General features: G+C 34.2%; 1 protein-coding gene across 3 annotated transcripts in view; it reads left to right on the forward strand.

Moving 5' to 3' along the window:
* The window catches only part of GLP1R (glucagon like peptide 1 receptor), a 109,474-nt gene that overhangs the window by 59,127 nt on the left and 28,399 nt on the right, over positions 1-21,948 (forward strand). For all 3 annotated transcript variants that reach the window (XM_034428022.3, XM_034428024.3, XM_034428023.2), the window contains 4 exons: positions 3,818-3,918; positions 6,228-6,334; positions 7,397-7,550; positions 8,609-8,768. In XM_034428022.3, coding sequence (XP_034283913.2) covers positions 3,818-3,918; positions 6,228-6,334; positions 7,397-7,550; positions 8,609-8,768 — 522 coding nt within the window. The remainder of the gene's footprint in view (positions 1-3,817; positions 3,919-6,227; positions 6,335-7,396; positions 7,551-8,608; positions 8,769-21,948) is intronic.

Here is a 21,948-nt window from a genome sequence, read left to right on the forward strand (position 1 = left end):
TATTTGGAAATGTCAAAAACTGAACATGGACTATTTAAACTATGTAAAATGTCCTCTGTTATTAAACTATGGATTTATACCTTGCAGTATTAGATATTCTGTAACTGCTGCAAAAATATATTTGGAGAAAATACAACTATGATTACATTTTACAAGTAGATCTGATTTCCAGCTTTTTTTAATCTCATATCTTAAATACACTGACTGGGAATTCTAAGAGTTTGAACCCCAATTACCTGTTAGTTTCTTAAACATACCATTATTTTAAAATGTTCCAGTTTCATTTGAATATTATTTTTAAACTTTGCAGTGACTGATACCATTTTGCCATCACTATATTTACAAAGAAAACAGTATGAGAATCAGAAGAAGCATTACATTATATACACTCTAACTTACAATTACTTCAGTGGAAAGTAAGCCTGGGAATTTTATAAGCAGAGTTTGCCCAGCCTAAAGCCCAGCCCTTCCTTTTGGAAGCCAATGTATTGCCTGTGCAGTTAATAAATTAGAAAAGAAAATATCCATTATGATACCTGTTTTTGTCATCAGAGGCAAAACCATTCTGTCAAGTCAATCTACCACAGCAAGGAATTCAGCCCTTACTTATAAGCTTCAGATTCAAAACTTCCTTCTGGAAGAAAATTACTTGCTCTCCAGAACATATCCCTTGTTAACAATTAAAAAGAGTTATTAAATTTGGGGTAGCTTTCAATGTTCAAAATGCACACACAATGCACGGAGGGAAAACTCTACTCTGCTTCCTCTCTCTCAGTTTGTCTTTCCCTGTCTGGATAAATTGTGATAGTCTACGAGTTGCTGTAATTTGTTTCAAAGAATAAATTATGTGGCAATTTATTCTGAAGGACAATTGGGTGACTAATCTCCCACTATTCCTGTTCTGCAGCTGCACAAAAAAAACCAATCAGGTGGGCTATTTTAACAGGGAAAGCATTTAAAAGAGCTAGCTGATAAAATATTTGTGAGCCTCTTGGCATGTGATAACATATTTTCCTGTATTCAAAAGACTTTAGCCAGCTGTAACATTTGATTTGATTTAGAAGCTTATTGCAGAACAGGATAAATGATGATATTAACTCCAGATCTAACTGTTGTCCTCCCCTCTTGTTCTTTTATGTGCATATAGGGACTGCTTGAATTCTAGGCACCACTCCATATCTTTAAACATTTAATACTAACAAGATGTAATGGACATGGAATTTCAGCAGATAGGCTCAAAGAGAGCTGCTTCTAAGAAACTAACTTTACTTGAAAGCATGTTCCATCAGAAGCTAAATAAATCAAAGCCCTAGCCTAATTGTGTAGTTTTATAGCATAATTTCTGGAATATTGCTCCCTTTTGAATAAGATTTAAATGCTTATCGATTTCTCTGGTTCCAGACAATACACGAAAAAAATAAGATCCCTAAGAAGAAGTAAGAGCTTAACAATTGGACATTAATTTAAAGTTGTTTATAGGTCACCAACACAAGTATATTCATAAAGCTACACTAACTCCCTGATAATTGGACTTAAGGCCAGAATTACATGGCAGATGTTTTATTCTGCTATGGCACAGTACTGCCTCCTAAAACATTTGATCCTATGCTGAGAAAATAGATGGAATTCATCTTTTGTTACCCAGAGAACCTCTCCCATGTAAAAGTGATTCTGGTTGCTTTTGCTTGACACAAAGTCAAGTTTTACAATGAATTAAAAATGCCCCGCCAATATTCCAGAAAACAGAATTTTCTGGTTTAAAAAAAAAAAAAATTATGAGCATGGAGGGAATTTGTTCTCCAGATGGGACCGAACTGTCCAATAGTGAAGGGTAGGTATAACTACAATAGCAACTTACAGAAAATTTAGAGAAGAAGGTTGAACTTTTAAAAGGGTGAAAGAAAAATGATTTTATGAAGAAGAACATGTTTTTATGGCCATATGAAATTTAGTGAATTATTCAGTATTCTTGAATTTGGAAACGATAAACATTAGGGCAAGTTGTGAGTATCTGTAATAACAATGGTTATACACTATAGTTAATACCTATTTTTGTTATATCATTTTGGATACAAAGTCCAGTTATTTGTTTTTAAAGAGATTTACAAAAAGCAACATTTCAGTAAAAACCTATATTGGTGGTAAATGTAACATGCAGCAAAAATAACAAGTCAAAAGAATGTTAAAACCATGTTATTTTGGTAAACCATTTTTGTGTTTTTCAAAAAGGCTAATAAGAACTAACTTAGCCCTGATCTCTTAAATAAGATTCTTAAATAAAGGTAGCCTGAAATAAAATCAGATTAAAGAAGATTGCCTTGAGGATAATCTGAAGTTTGCTAATATTAGGTAAATACTACCAGGCAGATCAAGCATATTTTTCATAGGAATCCTGAATATTGGGATATGTAGAGTAAAAATAATGGGATATTCCTATGATGTGGTGTTTTAAAAACATTTTTTTATCGTGCCTTTATTATTATTTTTGTTATATATAAATAACTGACGGCAGAAAATCTACCTTCTTCTCTTCCTGCCCCTATTTTCTCCACAACAACAACCTTATGAGAAAAAGTGACTGTCTTAAATTACCCAGCCAGCTTTCAGGTGGGAACAGAACTCCCGGTCTCCTGTTTTCTAGCTTGTTGCTTTAAGACCAGGGGTGTCAAACTCAAGGCCCAGGGGCCAGATCTGGCCCGTGGGATGCTTAAATCTGGCCCACAAGGCCGCTGTGGAAATAGGGAAGGACCGGCCTGTGGTGCTTCTGTCAGTGAAAATGCGGTCCCCCCGAGCTACGTTTTTTGTTGGCAGACGGTTGCAGAAGGCCGTCCCAGCCAAAAATGGAGGTCAGGAGCCCATTTTCTCTGGCAGAGCACTCGGGCCACAGGCACCCCCAACACAAGTGATGTCAAGCTGGCCATGCTCTCCCTGGCCATGCCCACCCCCAGGTCAAACATAACCCTGATGTGGCCCTCAATGAAATCAAGTTTGACAGCCCTCCACTAGACCAAACCAAGAATTAGCTGCCTAATTTTTTTTTTTAATTTGATTTATATGCCGCCCTTCTCCGGAGACTCAAACTGGGTCCTCAATTTACCTACCTTAGAAAGGATGGAAGGCTGAGTCAACCTTGAGCCTGGTGAGATTCGAGCTTACAGTAATTGCAGACAGCTGGTGTTAATCACAATGCTATCAGTCTGCTGAGCCACCAGGCCCTTAATTTGATTCAAAACTCAAGAATGGGTGGCATGTCTTGTGGCATTTCTTCTTTTTAGAAATTAAACATTACAATTTTATAATTAAACATAAGTTGATTTCCTTATTTAATAAGACTGCAGCAAAATTGATGACATATACTTAGCTGAATGTAAATGCTATATTGACAGCACAGAAAACTCTAGGCTGCAAATTATTTGATCGTTTATTACATGCCAATCAAATACTATTTGGATTGTTTCTTACATACCAATCAAATACTGGTTTTTTATCTGATAGTAGCGGAATTGTTTCCACTACAAATGGTCTGATTCTGGGAATAGATTGATTTTAAATTTATATAGAGTTAAACCTCTAGTGTACTGAGAAACTTTGCTTGCCACAATTGGTACAAAGAATTGAAGCGCGCAAACTCAATTCCATCTTTCGGGTTCTAATTTGTCTTGGACTCCCAAAACATGTAATAAATAATTTACAGTCTAGTCAGGGCTATATTAATATTGTGGGCAACCCCTGGATAAGATTTTAATTATATTTGCAGTTGATTTGATTCCATTTGGCTTTTCCATCACCTGCCTTTTCATTCATGCTTGTTGAACAGGACAAGTTTACCGTTTCTGCACACTGGAAGGGACATGGCTGATGGAGGAGAATTCCACCAATCCATGGAGGAACATTTCGGCGTGTATGGTTCCTGATGAAGTAAGCAAACAATATTTGTTTGACAAATCTATTGCCCCAATGCTACATTCTTTGCTCTTGGTGCTCTGGAAGTGTCTTAAAATAAAGTTTTCTATTAACAATAGCAGCATGGAATCTTCCATTAGTTCTTATAGAATGATTTGGATTGTTTTGCAATTTTAGTGGGATTGAAAACAGGGAGATGTGACATAATATTCTTGATTGTTATGTCCTTTGGGTTTGTAATACTGATAATTGCAATGAAACTAAAGTTAGAACTTGAAAAACTTTTAAGGAAACCATTTGAGTATGTGATACAGAGGGAGGAAGATAATACATTGACAAAATTATATAATTTCTCCTGGTTTCATCTTCCAGGAAGATAATGAAAAAGGGAAATTAAATTCCATCTGGTGACATTTCTCTATGTCTTACTGCATTTCATTTTTTTATTTAATTGTATCCTGCCTTTATTATTTTTACAAATAACTAAGGCTTTGATATTTTATTTTATAGTATGTCATTTGTTTTAATTCTGTGTCATCCCGAATTGCATGTTGAATGGGAAAGTATATCATTTGTTTGAAAAAAAATAACTCAATACTTGAGAAGTAATTGGAATGCAGTGAGACATCATCCATTTCATGCCTTTTGGATTATTTGCTAATAATAGTACTTGGCTAAAGTAAAGGGAACGCGGTGGCTCAGTGGCTAAGATGCTGAGCTTGTCGATCGAAAGGTCGGCAATTCAGTGGTTCGAATCCCTAGTGCCGCATAATGGGGTAAGCTCCCGTTACTTGTCCCAGCTTCTGCCAACCTAGCAGTTCAAAAGCACATAAAAAATGCAAGTAGAAAAATAGGGACCACCTTTGGTGGGAAGGTAACAGCGTTTCATGCGCCTTTGGTGTTTAGTCATGCTGGCCACATGACCATGGAGACATCTTCAGACAGCACTGGCTCTTCGGCTTTGAAACGGAGATGAGCAACACCCCCTAGAATTGGGAACGACTAGCACATATGTGCGAGGGAAACCTTTACCTTTTTAAAGTAACTAAAGAAATTCCTTGCTATAGAAATGAATACTTATTCTTAGTGAGCTCATACTTATTCTTAGTGAGCTCATTGATAAGCAAAAATTGCAGAATTTCTATGCTAAAACAGCAGTTAAAAACTAGTATTCTCTTCTGTAGAATAATTCTGAACAAGAATTATGAGAGCTGAAGTGCACCAGAGACAATCTGGAGAAGACCAGATTAAGACTGGCTATAGAATTGAATGAACAAATGAACGAATGAATGAAAATGATTGAGTAAATAAATAAAAAATGAAATATATAATTTAGAGCACTGGAATTTTATGGAAATCATTTTAATGGAAGATCTAGTAGATATTGGGTTATTGAAAATGAAATACTTCTTAGAATATATATACATATAAAAATATCTTTAGCATCTGCAAGCAGATTATTTTCTCACTGATCTTAACAAACTTGTAAAATGAAGCTTTGTTACCTATGTTATACTTGGGAACTGATGCTGGAGTCACCTTATAATCCAGGAGAAATAACGAAGTTTGCTCACTTCTTAGCATACTGTGAACATGGTACATCCCTAGCCTACTATGAATTGCAGCAGGCAAAAAAACCAATACAATCCCTGTTTGTATATACAGAGGCATAGAATCAAAATCACGTGAAGAATTAGTACCACTTTATAAAGCCTTAGTAAGGCCACATCTGGAATACTGCATCCAATTTTGGTCACCACATTACAAAAAAAGATGTTGAGACTTTGGAAAAAGTGCAGAGAAGAGCAACTAGTATGATTAAAGTCCCGGAGAAAAAAACATATGAAGAACAGTTGCAGAAACTGAGTATGGCTAGTCTAGAAAAAAGAAAGATTAGGGGTGACATGATAGCAGCTCTCCCGTATCTGAGAGCTCCCACAAAGAGGAGGGGCTCAACTCAAAAGCACCAGAAGGCAAGACAAGAAACAATGGATGGAAACTAATCAAGGAGAAAAACAACCTGGAATTAAAGAGAAACTTCCTAACACTGAGAACAATCAACCAATGGAACAGCTTGCCTTTAGAAGTTGTGGATGCTTCATTTTAAGGAGAGACTGGACAGCCACTTATCTCAAATTGTACAGGGTCTCCCTTTCGGCTCTGTTCTGATTGATTGTTTGAATATTATGTAGTAGGTATGTTTGATCAGCTTTTTCTGTGTTTCCAGTAAAATTTCTGTCTGCTCCATTGAAGCAAACTATGACACAACAAAACAGGAAAAGTCCAGTAATTTTATTTCAGCTGTTTCTGTATTACTTTTTCAGGACTCAACAGGAAGACGGTTGTTATTCCTTTCTGTTATCTACACCACTGGATATGCTCTTTCTTTCTCAGCCCTTGTTATAGCAACTGGCATCCTCCTCTGGTTCAGGTAAGCCACATGGCTAAAAAGAATGAATTTTAGCATATGTATTTATCTGGTACTTGATGCTTAACTTCAAAAAATAAATGTAACGATGAATAATTAGGAGTAGCATAAAATTAAACGTCATATGACAATTGGGAAATTTTCAGAGTATGGAATTAAAGAGAAGTGTATAATAAGAAGCGAAATACAGTTTGTCTTGAGTGGATATGCGGGAAAGGAAAAAAGCTGCAAAAAAGCAAATAAACATTGCTTTTAAATTGGACACAGCTAAACTGGTATGAATATTCTGTTTCATAAATTGGCAGAACATTGGTTTTGTTAGAGGTAGAACAGAAGAACTTTTTTTCAACAGACTATTGTTCCTCTACTTCATCTGCTTTTAAATATGGTTTGTTATAAATTGGTAGAAATAAGGAGAAGGGGTTCCAAAATAAAGTACTGCTGCTCTAATGATGACAGGTTTAGTCACTGAATTAAGTTTTTCTTTTTGACATGCTGAAATTTATGTTCTTTTAACTTGATGCTCATAATGAATTTTCATTTTTGCCTATTGGGATGCCAGAAGTGAAATCACGCTCCACTTATTCCTACTGTGTGCATGCAAGTCTTTCTTAAGTGCTATATCAGTAATAGTCCTCTTTCAATTGCCTTTCAAACAATTGCTGGTAAATAGCATGCTTTCTCTTGATGGGAATGGATGCTTCTGTCACAATCTCCTGCAGAATGTGCAGTGCACAGTTAAACTAAGCATGTTTTACACAATGGGTTTTTAAATCTTTACCTACGGGACTTAAAACTCAATTTTAAATCTTTGTTTTTAAACCTTTTTTCTCTGAATACTATAGAAAATGGTACTCCAATAATAGTTTTGTATATTTTTTAGTATTAGTAGTTTGCTTTCCATTTCAGAAATGAGAGCAACCCACAAATGTATTTTTAACTCTACAGTGTAACTATCTGATGTACACACTTCAGTTTTGAACAGAGCTCCCTTGGTACCTCACTTGACAGTCATTATAGCCTACATGTTTTCAAGTGAATTAAGCATCATAATTATATTTACAGGCATCTACATTGTACCAGGAACTACATTCACTTGAACCTTTTTACTTCATTTATCCTACGTGCTGTGTCCATCTTTATTAAGGACTCCATGCTCACGTGGATGTACAAGACAGCCCCACGTCAACAACAGTGGGAGAGTGTAATTTCCTACCAGGTATGATAAGGCTAAACATATTTTCCTAAACAGAAGTATGTGATTGCAATATATTTGCATTAAGGTGTGCATTTCCTTTTGGGGGAAAGCTTGTTAGATTTACATATGAGTATAGATGAAAGTACTTAAAATAGAAACCTCTTTCAGTTCACTTGAGGATAAGATTTCTTCTTCGCTTCAATTTTCTTTTCTTTTTTTATACTTCAGAAGTCCAAAAGCAACTGTAAGTGCTTATATCTTTCTTAAAATGGTAAATCTTGATACCATGTCCAAAAACTCTGATTTTTAATCAGTATCCTAACAAATACGATTAGAAATATCCTTTGAAAAAGATATCATTTTCCTCATAATAAAAACATTGAAATACTACATAATACTGTCTAGCCCTATTCCCATTCTATACAAATAAACCCACTTTTGTCAGAGAGAGGAACCAGGATATAAGATGCAATTGGGAATGTAGTCACTAACATTTTCAGAGGAAATGGCAGTTCTTATTTTTATTAAAAGTTTTATTCTTGAACAATGGCTTACATTCTGAGAATAATAAACACAGAGAAACAGATAGAAGGAGAATGCATTGCTCTTCCAAAATCTGTTCAGAATATAATGAGGCATAAGCGCTAGAGTGTTGAAAAAAAGGAGTTTATATACTTTGGCAGAGACAAAGTTTTGCCTTCATAAGGCATCTCTGCATCATTTTCTGGCAGCTTCTATTGCCACAACCCAGGTTACTCAACTGAGGCTTTTATATTGAGCATAAGGGAAGCTGCCTTTTGGGCAGAATAGAAATGTCCCCTTGGACATAGATGAAAACTTTATAATGCTTCAAGTCAGCTAAGAAATACAGTAGTTTAAATAGGCATGCTAAAGGGCTGTATAGTGAAGGAATATTTGCTACTGAATTCAATTATTTTTTAGCCTGCTGTTGACAGTCTCCAAAGGTTGCATTGTTATCAAATTTTTGAGGGCATGGTGGCATTGTGGTTTCATGGGCACTTTACATTTTTCCTGGTCTGCGGCACCTAAAGTATTTACTCAAATCTTTGCCCTCTCAGGAGTCACTCAGCTGCCGCTTGATCTTTGTGATGATGCAATATTGTGTGACTGCCAACTATTATTGGCTACTGGTGGAAGGAATGTACCTATATACTCTACTAGCCCTCTCAGTATTTTCAGAGCAGAGAATCTTTCGACTTTACCTTTGTGTTGGCTGGGGTAAGTAGTCTTTATGCCTCTTTTCTAAATATGGTATTTCTTGGTTTAGTATTTTAGGAGATGTGAACTGAGAAAATACTGTATATATTTATTACAAAGAAATATAGATTTTTTAAAAATCCACTTTGTCTGTTTTTACACTTTCAATAAGAACATGCTCAGAAATAATGCAGAGGCCTTTCTGAATTCTCTAGCACAATGATCATTTGCTTTACTTTTAATGCTAATATTACAGGTAGTCTTCGACTTACAACAGTTCATTTAGTGACCTTTTGAAGTTACAACGGCACTGAAAAAAGTGATTTATGACCATTTTTCACACTTGCAGCATCCCGATGGTCATGTGATTTACATCCAACTGCTTGACAACTGGTTCACAGTTATGACGATTGCAGTGTCCCGGGATCATGTGATCATATTTTGTGATCTTCTGACAAGCAAAGTCAATGGGGAAGCCAGATTCACTTAATAACCATGTTAATAATTTAACAACTGCAGTGATTCGCTTAACAAATGTGGCAAGAAAAGTTATAAAATGGGGCAAAATTCAATAAATTTCTCACTTAGCAACATAAATTCTTGGCTCAATTATGTCTGTAAGTCGAGGATTACCTGTACTAACATCTGTGGATAATAATGAATGAGCCAAAATAATGTCCTTACTTGTAGGACATTGATTTAATATCATGCCTTTATTATTGTTACAAATAACTCAAGGTAATGAACTTATCCAACACACCTCCCTTCTCATATTCTCCTCTCAAGAACAACACTGTGAGGTGAGTTGGGCTGAGAGAAAATGATGACCCAGAGTCACCCAGCTGGCTTTCATGACTAAGACAGGACTAGAATTCACCATGTCCCACTTTCTAGCCTGGTGCCTTAAACTGGACCAAACTGTCTCTTACATGAGCTGTGTATTTACTTTCAAAGAGAGAAGACATCTTTCTCTTTCTACTTGATGTTGGTCCTAGGGTTTACTAGCATAAAACCATGTGTTATTTTTTCTTCATTAACCTTCCTTCCTGTGGTGTAATTCTCTATTTCATGGCCGAGAGGGTTTTTTTTTTTGTTATGTTTACTACCATGTTCCCTAATGTAATCATAAGGCAAATCTTTTAAGATAATATATGATGTTTCATTGTAAATATACATTATTCGGTAGCCTGTCATTTCATTAATCAAATCATTTTTAAACAGTGACATATTTCTGCACAGGTGCAGAATATACAAGACAAACGTCCCAATATGTTTTGGATTGTAGAATCACTGTAGATCCCTAGTTTAATGCAGCCTCTAGCCTGTATTGTGTTAAATGCCAGTGGGGGTAAAATATTTAAATACATCTTGAATGGGTTTGATGGGGCTTTTTCTCTTCCACAGATTTACATCCCTATGTGAACATTCTAAATAAGTGCACTGTAAAATTCATATAAATGATCACATGCATATTATTTATGTGACCCGAGTACACATGATGTATGGAGGATGAATATATTATGTTCTGTCCCAACCAATAATCAATGAAGTATTCATAAGAAAATATATTGGGCTGTTCTAGTAAAGTTCCATAGATCTCATAACAACCTACTTACTGTAAATTATTTAAACTTATAGAAAGCAAAAACATGAAAAATGGTGAGCCCTATACTAAAGTTATTGAATAGTTTTCTAAGCAAGTTGAAATTGAAGGTTTTATTGTTTTATTTTTATTGTTTAGTAGAAACCCAACTCCATTACAAAAATCATAAAAGGCTGACCTGAAATATTTCTGATTGCAGATTATATTTAGCAATACTTGAGTTCCGTGGTTGTCATCCAGTAGGTTAACTATATACAGTACGTTCTGAACAGAGGCTGTCTGATGCCTGTTATGAGCTGAAAACAGAACACTAAATGAAGCAAAAGGGGTTGTATAATTGTTTAGAACAAAGAACCCAAAATAAACTTCGTATACAAGGAGTTCTGAATCATGCACAATTACCCTGCTGTGATCAATACACCTTTGGGGTACTGAACGTACTATAGTTATCATCTATTTTCTTTATTGAGGTGATAACTATAGTAAGACATACATTTTTAAAACCCATTTTATAGGCATAAATGAAGATAAGGGGGCAACTAGTTAAACAAAAATAAGAGTTTGTCCCTTCCTCTTGTGTATGTAATAATTCAGTCTAACGTCTGATTTCTATAAGGAAATATATAAAGTGAGATTCCCTGTCTTCCAACTATTTAAATTGCCCAAGACCACCAGTGTGCCGTTTTGCAGCAAACCCAAGGCCCTAAAGAGCAAAAGTCGCTAAATGATATTTGAACACTTTACTTTAATGGCATTCCATTCTCTGTTTTTATTTTCCTTTTTTTCCCTTTAGAAAATCATGCTCATTTTATTCTCAGCCTGTCAGAGATTTCTTTCTCCAGGATTAGAAGCATGATCTTTTTGCAGTAAAGGAAACTGAATTATGGGTAATTCTTCTTGACTTGGACTTATTACTTAACAACCATTTATAGTTATGACAGCATCTGAAACAGTGCTTTACAACCAACTAAGCAATTCCAGCCAATGTTATATGTCACATACACACCCATGGCCATATAATCACATTTTGGGTGCTGTTCACACTTATGACTGGTTGCCAATCACCCTATTATTAAATAGATAATATTTTCAAAAACTTATTTCTGCTAATACTATATAGCACCCTGGAGTTTTGTATATAATTTAATTCACTTCATGTTAAAGGAAACATTATGTGTAATTCTGCTTATGAAAGAATTGGTAAGCTCTTACTTTTATAATGCAAAATCCTAGCTTTAATTTAATAAATAAGATGTACACAATTTTATTTCTCTACAAAACAATCTTGAAGGCTACTAAGACACATCCACGCACAGCAACTGTATAGATAGATTTAACAAAGCACTGTTCCCAAGGCTCTCCCACTGGTACTGAGTGTTTAGTAATATGAAATATCAAGACAATGAGATGAAAGATAAATCTTAAAGCCCAGACAGACAGTCACATAATTTAATTTTGGATTCAAGGCACATTTGAAATAATTTCCTACAAGGAGTGGAAAGGAAAACTCAGAGGAGTTTCTCTTTTTGTGTTGGTAAAAACTTGCTAATGACAAACTGTCCTTCATTTGAATGTTAACAGATAACTGAAAATGGGTATTAGCTTACTATGATGTTTAGTATAATAAATATGAAATGGGATGTGCATTTTCTTTCAGTAAAAAGGGGTAAATTATACATTTCAAATAAAAGGAAAAATACATATTTCAAATAGAACATACTTTGTTTTGAAAACCAATTATAGATTATATTCCTTCAAAATGTATTTGAAGAGATTCTTAGCTAATAAGAGTATGAAATTACTTCAGAAAAATAAAAAATTGTAGAGGAGCTCTGTTGCATAGAATACAAAATAATAATTATAACATTTTAAAGCTCAAATAGGAAAAGGAATGAAGAGAGAAGTTGAAAATAAGTGATTCATGTAGTCACTTTAATGTAGTTATACATATGGGTATATAATTTATATTCACCAAACATTAACTAAACTGCTTTTAAAACAAGTTTTGAACAGCTTTTTATTCTATTGTTAGTCATGTTTTCATAGAATCAACAAAATCAAGAAAGAAACAACTTTTGGAACTGTTCTACAATTATTTATGAATAATTGGGAAGCCTCTTAATTCTGATTCTCTATAAATAGACAATATGTATTACAATATCAATAATATTTTTAAAAAAGCTTTTCTCGTTTTTGGAATTTTCCATTGCTCCTTGATTTTCATTTCACCAACATTTTCTTTGACCTTGAGTAATTTGTTCTAATGTTAGTAGCCTGTGTAGTTCCTTTCTCTTGGAGACATTAATGTGGCACATATTTATACCATTCTGTATTTCATATTAAACTGTTATGCATTCTTTTCTTTTACTTAAATTAAAACTTTACATAGTGATAATATGTTCTTAGACTCCACAGCCCCATCCTATTTTTAATATGATTAGCAAGTATTGATTATTTTATAGCAATTATGCTTTTGTTATGCAATTCTGGAACCTCTCAACTGATAATATCTTGCATCCATCAGAACTCAATAGCCGGGCCATGTTTTTCCAACATTATGGTTACCTTCAAAAAGGGAAATTGACTCTGACCCAGTCAAATGTAGATTACAATTCAGTATTTAAGACCATAAAAGTCTACATAGGGAACAAAACTTTCATCTGCAAAGAGTTCCCAAAGGATCTCTCTCTACTGGTTCACAAGGCAACAGGGTGGCAGATGAGACTTGGCATTAATAAATCAGATTAGTTCACATTAGGGCAGATACTTACAACTCCTTGCAACCATACTGATGTGTTCAGAATTGCCACTAACTACTCAAAAAAAAGATGCAATTACTGTTGCAAAACAACTCTGAAGACATTAACCCAGCATGTGTCTGCAAGAAAGTAGGGAAAGATAATGATAGGAATTAGTAAATGGCTTAAAATTAAAAACCATTGTGCTAATAGTGTTATGTCAGTCTATTGTGAACATGTGTACCTCTGAATCAATGATATATGTCTTGCATCACACAAAGGCTATTTTTCCTCCACCACACACATGCTGTCCATGCGCACGCACACACACACACACACACACACACACACAAACACACACAGGCTCATATCCATTCATTCATTCCTCCATTCATTGAAAAAGCTGCAATATTTTTCTTAACAATTTAAGTCGATGTTTGTTTAGCAGTTTTCATTAACCATTGATGTTCTCTCATACATTTACACTTTCTAATTTATCAGTTGACTAATTCTATTATACGTAGCTTGGGGTTCTTGCAATTCTGCTATAAAAATATTGTTAATAAAATCTAATTATCTTACATGCCATTTACAGCAGTCTATAGCTTTTAAAATGTTGACCTTAATTTTTTAGTGGAAAATAAATGAATGCTAGGTTATTGGTTAAGCACAAATCTTTATATAATTGCACTATGCCAATTTGTATTCAACAAAACATATTTCTTCCCCTGGGATAAAATAGAAATTATTAAGCTGAAGCATGTACTTGGTTCAGTATTTCAGACTGTTATTTTATTCAATGTTTTTATAAAATTGTAGCTTTCTGATTTTATGAAGATCTTGCTGTTATTTTTTCTTATTCCTATCTTGTATCCTAGGCAATATTTTACGAAGTAGGTTTGCTCACCAACCCAGCAGAGATGCAGACAGGAATTGCAGTTCAAGTTGTGATTTGCATGCCTCTTCTGACATTGGACAGAACAACTTGTTGCTAGAATATCATTGCTATAGCCAACAGAGTTGAAGGAACTAAACAGAAGTTTCCTCAATTTTGTCCTAGTAGAAAATGCTTTGGATCTTTCTATTTTGGAAGTAGTAGGAGTGTAGCTATAAGTATCTAATTCCTCAACTATTGTTCCGATTCGCCACTCTTTGGAAATCAGGGTCATGCAAGGAAGCATGAATTGAATGATTGGTCATACAGATAATGCTCACTTAACAACTGCCCTGTCCAGTGACCATTCAAAGTTTCAACGGTGCTGAAAAAGAAGCTTTACATCTATGACTATTGTAATATTCCTACAGTCATGTGATCACCATTTGTATGCTTCACAATCAGTTTCTGAGAATCAGAATTAAGAGAGAAGCTTGCAATAAAATTGCAAGTCATGATCACGTCATATTTCGCTTAACAACCACAGGCGATTCATGTAACAACCATGACGGGTGTAAGATTATAAATCCATCATGTGATTTGCAGATAATGACTGTGTTACTGGAATTGCTAGTCCCAATTTGCTTGTTAAGCAAGGACTACCTTATCATGAAGGTTTTTTGCTAATGGGAGGATGTAAGGTTTGAGAAATACTCACACACTTCTGTGGTTCTAAAAGTCTAAAATTATACAAAGTAGCACAGCATGTAAAGCGAATACTCAGATTTCTTATAAGAAATACTAAAAGCTGGAATATTAATTGTAACTTGTGGCAGGAGATTTCAACGTTAAAGCAGTTTGAATAGGCTATAGAAACAATTAGTCTTAATGAGATTAATATCAGTCAAATATAAGTGTTTAATTAATTAAAGATACACTTTTCATTAGGAAAGCTACTGAGCTTTTCTTTTACCAGCTTCCATAATACTTTCATTCCAGAAAAGCAGAAAGCAGGACAGAGCAAAATGTCATTGTCTATTCTTGCATTTCTGCATTTTGGATGTTGGAGACTCTCCAACTCTCCCTCGGTCTGTGGTCTCTCACATTAGTGTCATTTTTATAGACTCTTAATAGGAGGACAGTCAGACTTAGATGCATTCCTACATGGGCATGACTGAATTTTCCACAATTATAGAAATCACAACTTTCTATTGTGATGACAAAATCCAAACAATCAGGATACTGTGATAATTCAATTTGAGACATTCAAATCTGTGTTAGAAAAAGTTAATAAAAATCCCAGTGCTCTTTCCTCCAACATTTTTGCATCCAATCTTCCCAATCAAAAAGAGTGAGAAATTATCTATCCCACTTTGATAATTTTGTTCCACTCTTTATTTATGATAGGGTTGGTGCAATATGTCAGCAAGCACAAGAGACAGAAAGAAGAATTTAACTAGAAAAGGGCTATGAGGGACTTTTAGGCTTTGAACTATAACACGATTTTGATACAGACCTTGTTCATTAAACAATTATTCTCCTGAACTCTTAAGAAACTTATTTAAGATATTAATATTAAAACTTTACTACAATATCATAGAGTGTCCTTTATTAGTTCTAGTTCTTCATAGGGTTTAGGGTTTTTTATATACTGTACACTTCCCTTTTTTTAAAATCAATGCTTTTTGCCAAAAATGTGAACTAGGGATGCAAAACATTTTGACTTCCAAATATTCTTATCCTAAAATCCCACTGAGAATTTAAAGTAAAAGTAAAGTAAAATGTGTATTTTTAAAAGATTCATTTCAAGTTCAAAACAAATCCTAGTGTTTGTTTTGAAAGTTGGAACAAAGCCATCCCTTCAAACAGCACCAGTTTGACTAATCCAACTGTTTAAAGTGCAGTGATTGGACTGTTGCTTTTTGGCCTGTGATTGGTTTGATTTTTTTTTTAATGTTTTATTTCAGTCAGTATAGCAGTGGGAATCAGATATGCCCTAGCACTGTTCATTTGGAGTGAATGGGGGTGATTCAGAAGTAGAGTGTTGAATAAACCAAATAGAAGACAGCTTATAAATGCATGTTTAGCAATGTACTTGACAAGTTATTTCTTTTAAATAATAATCATAGTAAAATGCTAATTAAAAAGAAGATCACATTTTGATGGTTATTTAGATATTGTGCTGTATTTTATCTTTGAGGCATGTTGTGTGTGTACATTGCCATATATACAAAGCTAATGCTGTTGAGGTTGCATAAATCTAACTAACAGAGAGCAGTGAGTACTGTTTGAATGTTCCTATGTCTTACTAATGCTGAGCAGGATGCATTTCCATGCGATATGGGATTTATAAGCCCTATATGCCCTCTGAGTCTTCTGTGCACAGTTGAGTTTCAAGAGTGCCTTTAGAAATGCCAAAACTGAAGATTCAGTATTGCTTTGGGTTTGGAAATATTCCTATCTTATAGTGCACTACACTTTTATTTTATTAAACTTCTCATGACTTGCTCTAGATAGCTACGAGTTTGCTGCTTTTGTCCTGTGAGCTTCGCAAAATGTGATTTTCTCTTATAATGTGTCATAAATTTCCATTATTAATGCAACAGTTAGAGGTAGTACCACTGTATCATAAGACAATCATACCTGTAATAAAAACTTGAGTTGAATTTCTGGCTTGCTTCTTCTGCTTGTTGGTTTGTATATCTCCCATTGCTAAAACATTATAATTGATAAGCTTTTGTTGACTGATCAGATTATTTTTTCTTTAAGTTAATGTGTTGAATGAAGGTTTGTTTGGATTCCTTTAAGGAACTGAACTTTGAAGTTGTCAAGGAAAACTTTTATTCTAATGGATAAAGGTCAGAGGGGTTGCAAGAAATTCATCTCCTTCCACCTAAGAAAGATTTTTTTTTGGTTGATCAAGAATCTATCAGTGGGAATTTAAGCTGTGCTACTGGGTATAATAACTTGTACATGTCCTCAGAAGTGATTCAGAAGGAGAGAAAAAGAGAGAGAAATTGGCAATCATGTCTTATGTTGTATTATGAATTAATATTGTCCTACTAAGCAGCATTCAGATAAGTGCTGTTGCTATTGCTAATTACATAGCAATAGCACTTAGACTTATATACCGCTTCATAGTGCTTTACAGCCCTACATGGTTTACAGAGTCAGCTTATTGCATCCAACAATCTGGGTCCTCATTTTACCAACCTTGGAAGGATGGAAAGCTGAGTCAATCTTTGAGCTGGTCAGGATCAAACTGGCAGTGGCAAAGGTTAGCCTGTAATAGTGCATTCTAACTACCAGAGCACTATGGCTCATATTTTAAATATCTTTTGTGGTTTAGATATGAATCAAACAAATATGCCTGAATATTTGATTCACTTTTTAGATTCTTTATTAGATAATTATATTGTTCCAGTTTACTTTTTCTGCATGGCAAGTATTACAGGTTTCTATATCAACATTTAATTTGTTACTCTTTATTGGTATTTAATTTGGTAATTCTGCTACTGGGCATAGTAACTCTTATATGTCCTCTGCTCCTATATTGGCATTTAACTTTGTAACTCTGCTTCCGGGTATTGTAACTCTCATATGTCTTCCAATTTCATGGTGAAAAAAGTGATTCAGTAAAAGATAATGTGGTTACTGTTATATTATAGCAATTCTATACCAGAGTTGTTCCCAACTTGATCATTTTTTAGTATCTTAATCCTTAATTGATAGAATAATAAATATAATAATGGTTCTATACTAATATGACCAAAATCTAGTAATAGTCAATTATTATAAGAAAAGCTTATTTTCCCCAAAATAATACTTAAATGCATCATCATAAAATGATACACTTTTTGTAAAACGGATGCAATAAGATTTGGAAGGCTATTTTAATAAAAGGAGGTGATAAGCCACCTGGGAAAGCCAAAGGAAATAATCAAAACCATTAAAAAGCTAAAGTTAGAATATTTCGGACATGTAATGCGACACCCGGAAAAATACGGCATACAACACTAAATCCTCCAAGGAAAGATTGAAGGCAAATGAGGTCCAGACAGAAGAGGAACATGATGGCTTCAAAATCTAAGGGACTGGTTTGGACAAAACTCAGCAGCACTTTTTCATGTGGCTGGTGATAAAAATAGGAACGCCAACATGATCGCTGATGTCCGATGACGGATATGGCACAAGAAGAAGAAGATTTTAATAAAGAGATAGTGTGCCAACATAATGGTAGCTAATTGCAATATTGCATGAAGAAGGAAAAATAAAATTTAAATATCAGAAAATTTAGAAAATAAAAGTTAAAGGAAATAAATGATAAGAAACTTAAATACGCAAGATAGCCTACACAGGAGTAAGGTTTTGTGTCTGGGGAACTGAAGAATTCCATGTATGCTCTTGCTATAGCATATTTATTAAATAATGAAAACAAGACTATCAGCCTGAACAAGTTTGAAGTATTTTACCAGCCAGTGCCAAATAGTCATCCTGTAGAATTAAAAATCACTGTTGACACACACACACCAGCTGACAGATACAAGCAGCTTCAAATACTTGGGAAGCATCATCTTGAGCAATGGATCTTTGGACTAAGAAATTGATTCTCAGATCAGCAAGCCCAGCCAGGCTCTGGGGCAGCTGCATACTAGAGTGCTCAATCACACAGCCTTAGTATCGCCACAAAGTTGAAAGCCTACTGAACTGTGGTGGTCCATTCGCTCCTATATGGATGTAAGTTCTAGACACTGTACCAACAACATATCAAACAGCTAGAGAAATTTCACATGCATACTCTCTGTTCCATCCATCCTACCTGGAGGTCTGGAAACATGTGAAGTCCATCACCATTGAGTCCTTGATTATCACAGACCAGATATGGAGTGTGGGACAAATAATTAGAATGCATGACCACCATATAACTCACCAGTTGCTCACCAGTTGTACTAGACTAGAAACTGTGAAGAGACCTTAAAGTCATCCACACAAGTACTTCAAAGATGCTGTGAAGGAAACCTGTGCTACTGTGACATCCAGCAAAGGGAACTAAAAGCTGTAACTGTCCTTTGAAGCCTCTACTGACTTTGAAGATAGTCATAATCAAAAACTGATAGAAAATATTGAGTGGCATCACAGAATAACACCAAAAGTTATTATAATGGAGTCCCATGCCCCAGTTGTGCTAGATTCTGAACTTCCAGACTATGTTTGCAGAGCCATCTCTGTGTCCATAGATGATGTACACAACATATCTTCATTGAATCTGAAGGATGACCTATATATAAATTGAATACAGAGAGGAAAAACTCCAATTGAAATTTTGTCCTCTAGATTGTAATATCATTTCTTCTATTAAGGATGTTTAGGGCAAAACATATAGTAATTCTGATTTAATAGAACAGCCTTTTTATTTCATAACCAACTTTTTAATACTGAGTTAAAGGTTTCTGAGGAATTAATAACTCAAAGCGTTTATAATAAAAAGCCAATAACCCATCGGGTCCAGATATCTTTCCTGTTTTAATCTTCTTAATAGCTTCACAAACGTCCTTTATTATTATAGGCCCATTCATAATCTATTTCTATTTCTCTGTAATCTTCAATAAATTTTGTTTCTTACATGTTCTTATATACTGTTTTCTCTAAGGAAATGCTTGTCCTTTATATAAATTGGAATAATATTGATGAAATACTTCTTTGCATAGCCAAATTATCTGTTATTTCAGTACTTCCGCCTTATAACTTCAATGTCATTTTCTTTTCATAATTTGTATGCCAACCACTTCCTGATTTATTTATAAAATCCTTTTTGTCAGTTTTATTTTCATTTCTCTTAATATTAACATAGATAATTGTTATTAAGCGGAAGCTTAATTTGTTGAGAATATTTATTGTCTCTGGAAACCTCTTTAATTCCTCTTCTTTTCTTTTTGTCTCATTGAAAATAGCTTGTGTTTTCTCTTGTCTCTTCTTTTTGAGTTATAAAGTAATCTCTCTTGAAAGATTTGCTTCCACCCAAACTATTCTTATATCTCTACTTTTATTAAGATTATTTTCAAAAAATCTATTTATACTTTTCCACTACTGCTTCTTTCTGTAATGGCATTTCATTTTACCATTCTGAAAGAACTGGGTTTCCATTTAAAAACCAAACTCTCTCTGGTAATATCTGTACTTTATGAACCTTAGTTGATAAGGTATGTTCTTGAAAAAGATCTATCATTCAGAAAAATTAGAATACTCTCTTGAACTGCCACTGTATCAACAAGTTTTGAATTGCCCATAAAACTAAAAAAAACTCTTTTGGTAATTCACCTTATGTAATTTTAATATTTTTCTCAGAAGTTCAGACTACTTGTGAAGAGATAACTCCATTCCACTTGCCTGAGTCTCTGAGTTTCTTGCTTAAGGATTGTCTCATTCCTCTTTGCTTATGTAATGGGTTTTGCCTGTTCCCCTCAAGGCCCTCTCATTACTTTCTACAAACACTTATTTGCTTTCACTATATTTCATTTGTAGTGTATTTTTACCTTATTGTTAATAAAACATCAGGTAACATCAGGTTCTTATAATTTTAAACCAAGCACAAAAAAAGATAATTTACAGGTGCATAGAGATTTTCCTAGGTACACAAAAGATCGAAAATAATCAACTCAGTTAAGTAAGCATCTGAGCTAACATAAAATAAAGGATATTAAAATATCACTTGAGGTAAAAAAAAAAGTTGCATTGGATCATTAGTCAGCAATTTATATCCTTTGTTGCAACTCATCTAAACACATTTTCCTGTAATGTGGTATCTTCCAAATGTGCTGACTGACATTTGGGACTGGCACATTCAATTTACCAGAAGCATATGCTGTTGGGAAAAGATTGCTTAAAGATAGTGGTAACTGTACAGTATATAATGGTCCAATATAAATCCAGACTGTTCAACATATGGAACCAATGAAATTTAGCAGCAACACAGCAGCTTATCTCTGAGCTCTTTATTATTTTTTATTTACTCAGAATACTGCAGTGGGTTCACAGCGACTGGCATTTGGATTAATAATTGGATTTCAAACATCAAATAAAAATCAGAAGTGGGAATGTTTCTGATATATTCTGGCCACGACAATTCTACAGTAACAGCAGTTATTGCTTTGCACATCTGTTGGTTCTGCAGAAATATAATTTGTTCTCTTTCAGTTTGCATATTTCATTTTACAAATGTTATGGATTATAAATACAGCCTTAATTTGTTTCAAAGTCAAGAAGATAGCATTCATAGTAAATAAGTGTTTCTTTTAATTAAACATGCACCTGGGTTTATAAATGAATTTGGATGAAAAATCTGATACATTTTTTTACTACCACAGCTGGATTATATTTATTGTCATTTACTTGTTCCAGTAGACAGTTAATGCAATATTCATTCTCAACAAGTCCACTGATGGTAATTCTGTAATCCCATTGGACATATTAATTGTGTAAATATCACTTTTTAAATGTTAAACTTCTAAATTGCATTTTAACTCATGAAAGTGTCTCTTTTCTTCCCGACCCACTTAGTGTTTACAGTGGCTAACTTCCTTATCAGTTATCTAAGAAATGATATAGCACAAATGTTATATAGCACAAATGCCATCATGAATCCTTGATTTATTTCTTGAAAAAAAATCTTACACATTCTTTAAATTCTAGCAATACCCTCTCTAATAAGAGTTCTTATCAGATTTAATGCTCCATTCTGTTAAGCACTAGAGGAATACAAAAGGTTTTGATTACCTATAGCTGCTATTAGAGTAAAACATAGCAACAATGTATGTTCAATTCAGGAATAGTATCAAAGCCAATGACTGAAATTTATCGGAACAAGATTGAAATGATTCTTCAGAAGTTTCCCCACTTCTGTTTGTTTGCTTTTCCCTGCTTTTATAAACCTTTTACAAATTGGATTTAATCCGAATTTTAGTCTGATCATAAAACTTAGTTCATAAC

Source organism: Pantherophis guttatus, chromosome 1 (assembly GCF_059756535.1).
Source record: "Pantherophis guttatus breed Tessera chromosome 1, ASM5975653v1, whole genome shotgun sequence".
Taxonomy (NCBI): domain Eukaryota; kingdom Metazoa; phylum Chordata; class Lepidosauria; order Squamata; family Colubridae; genus Pantherophis; species Pantherophis guttatus.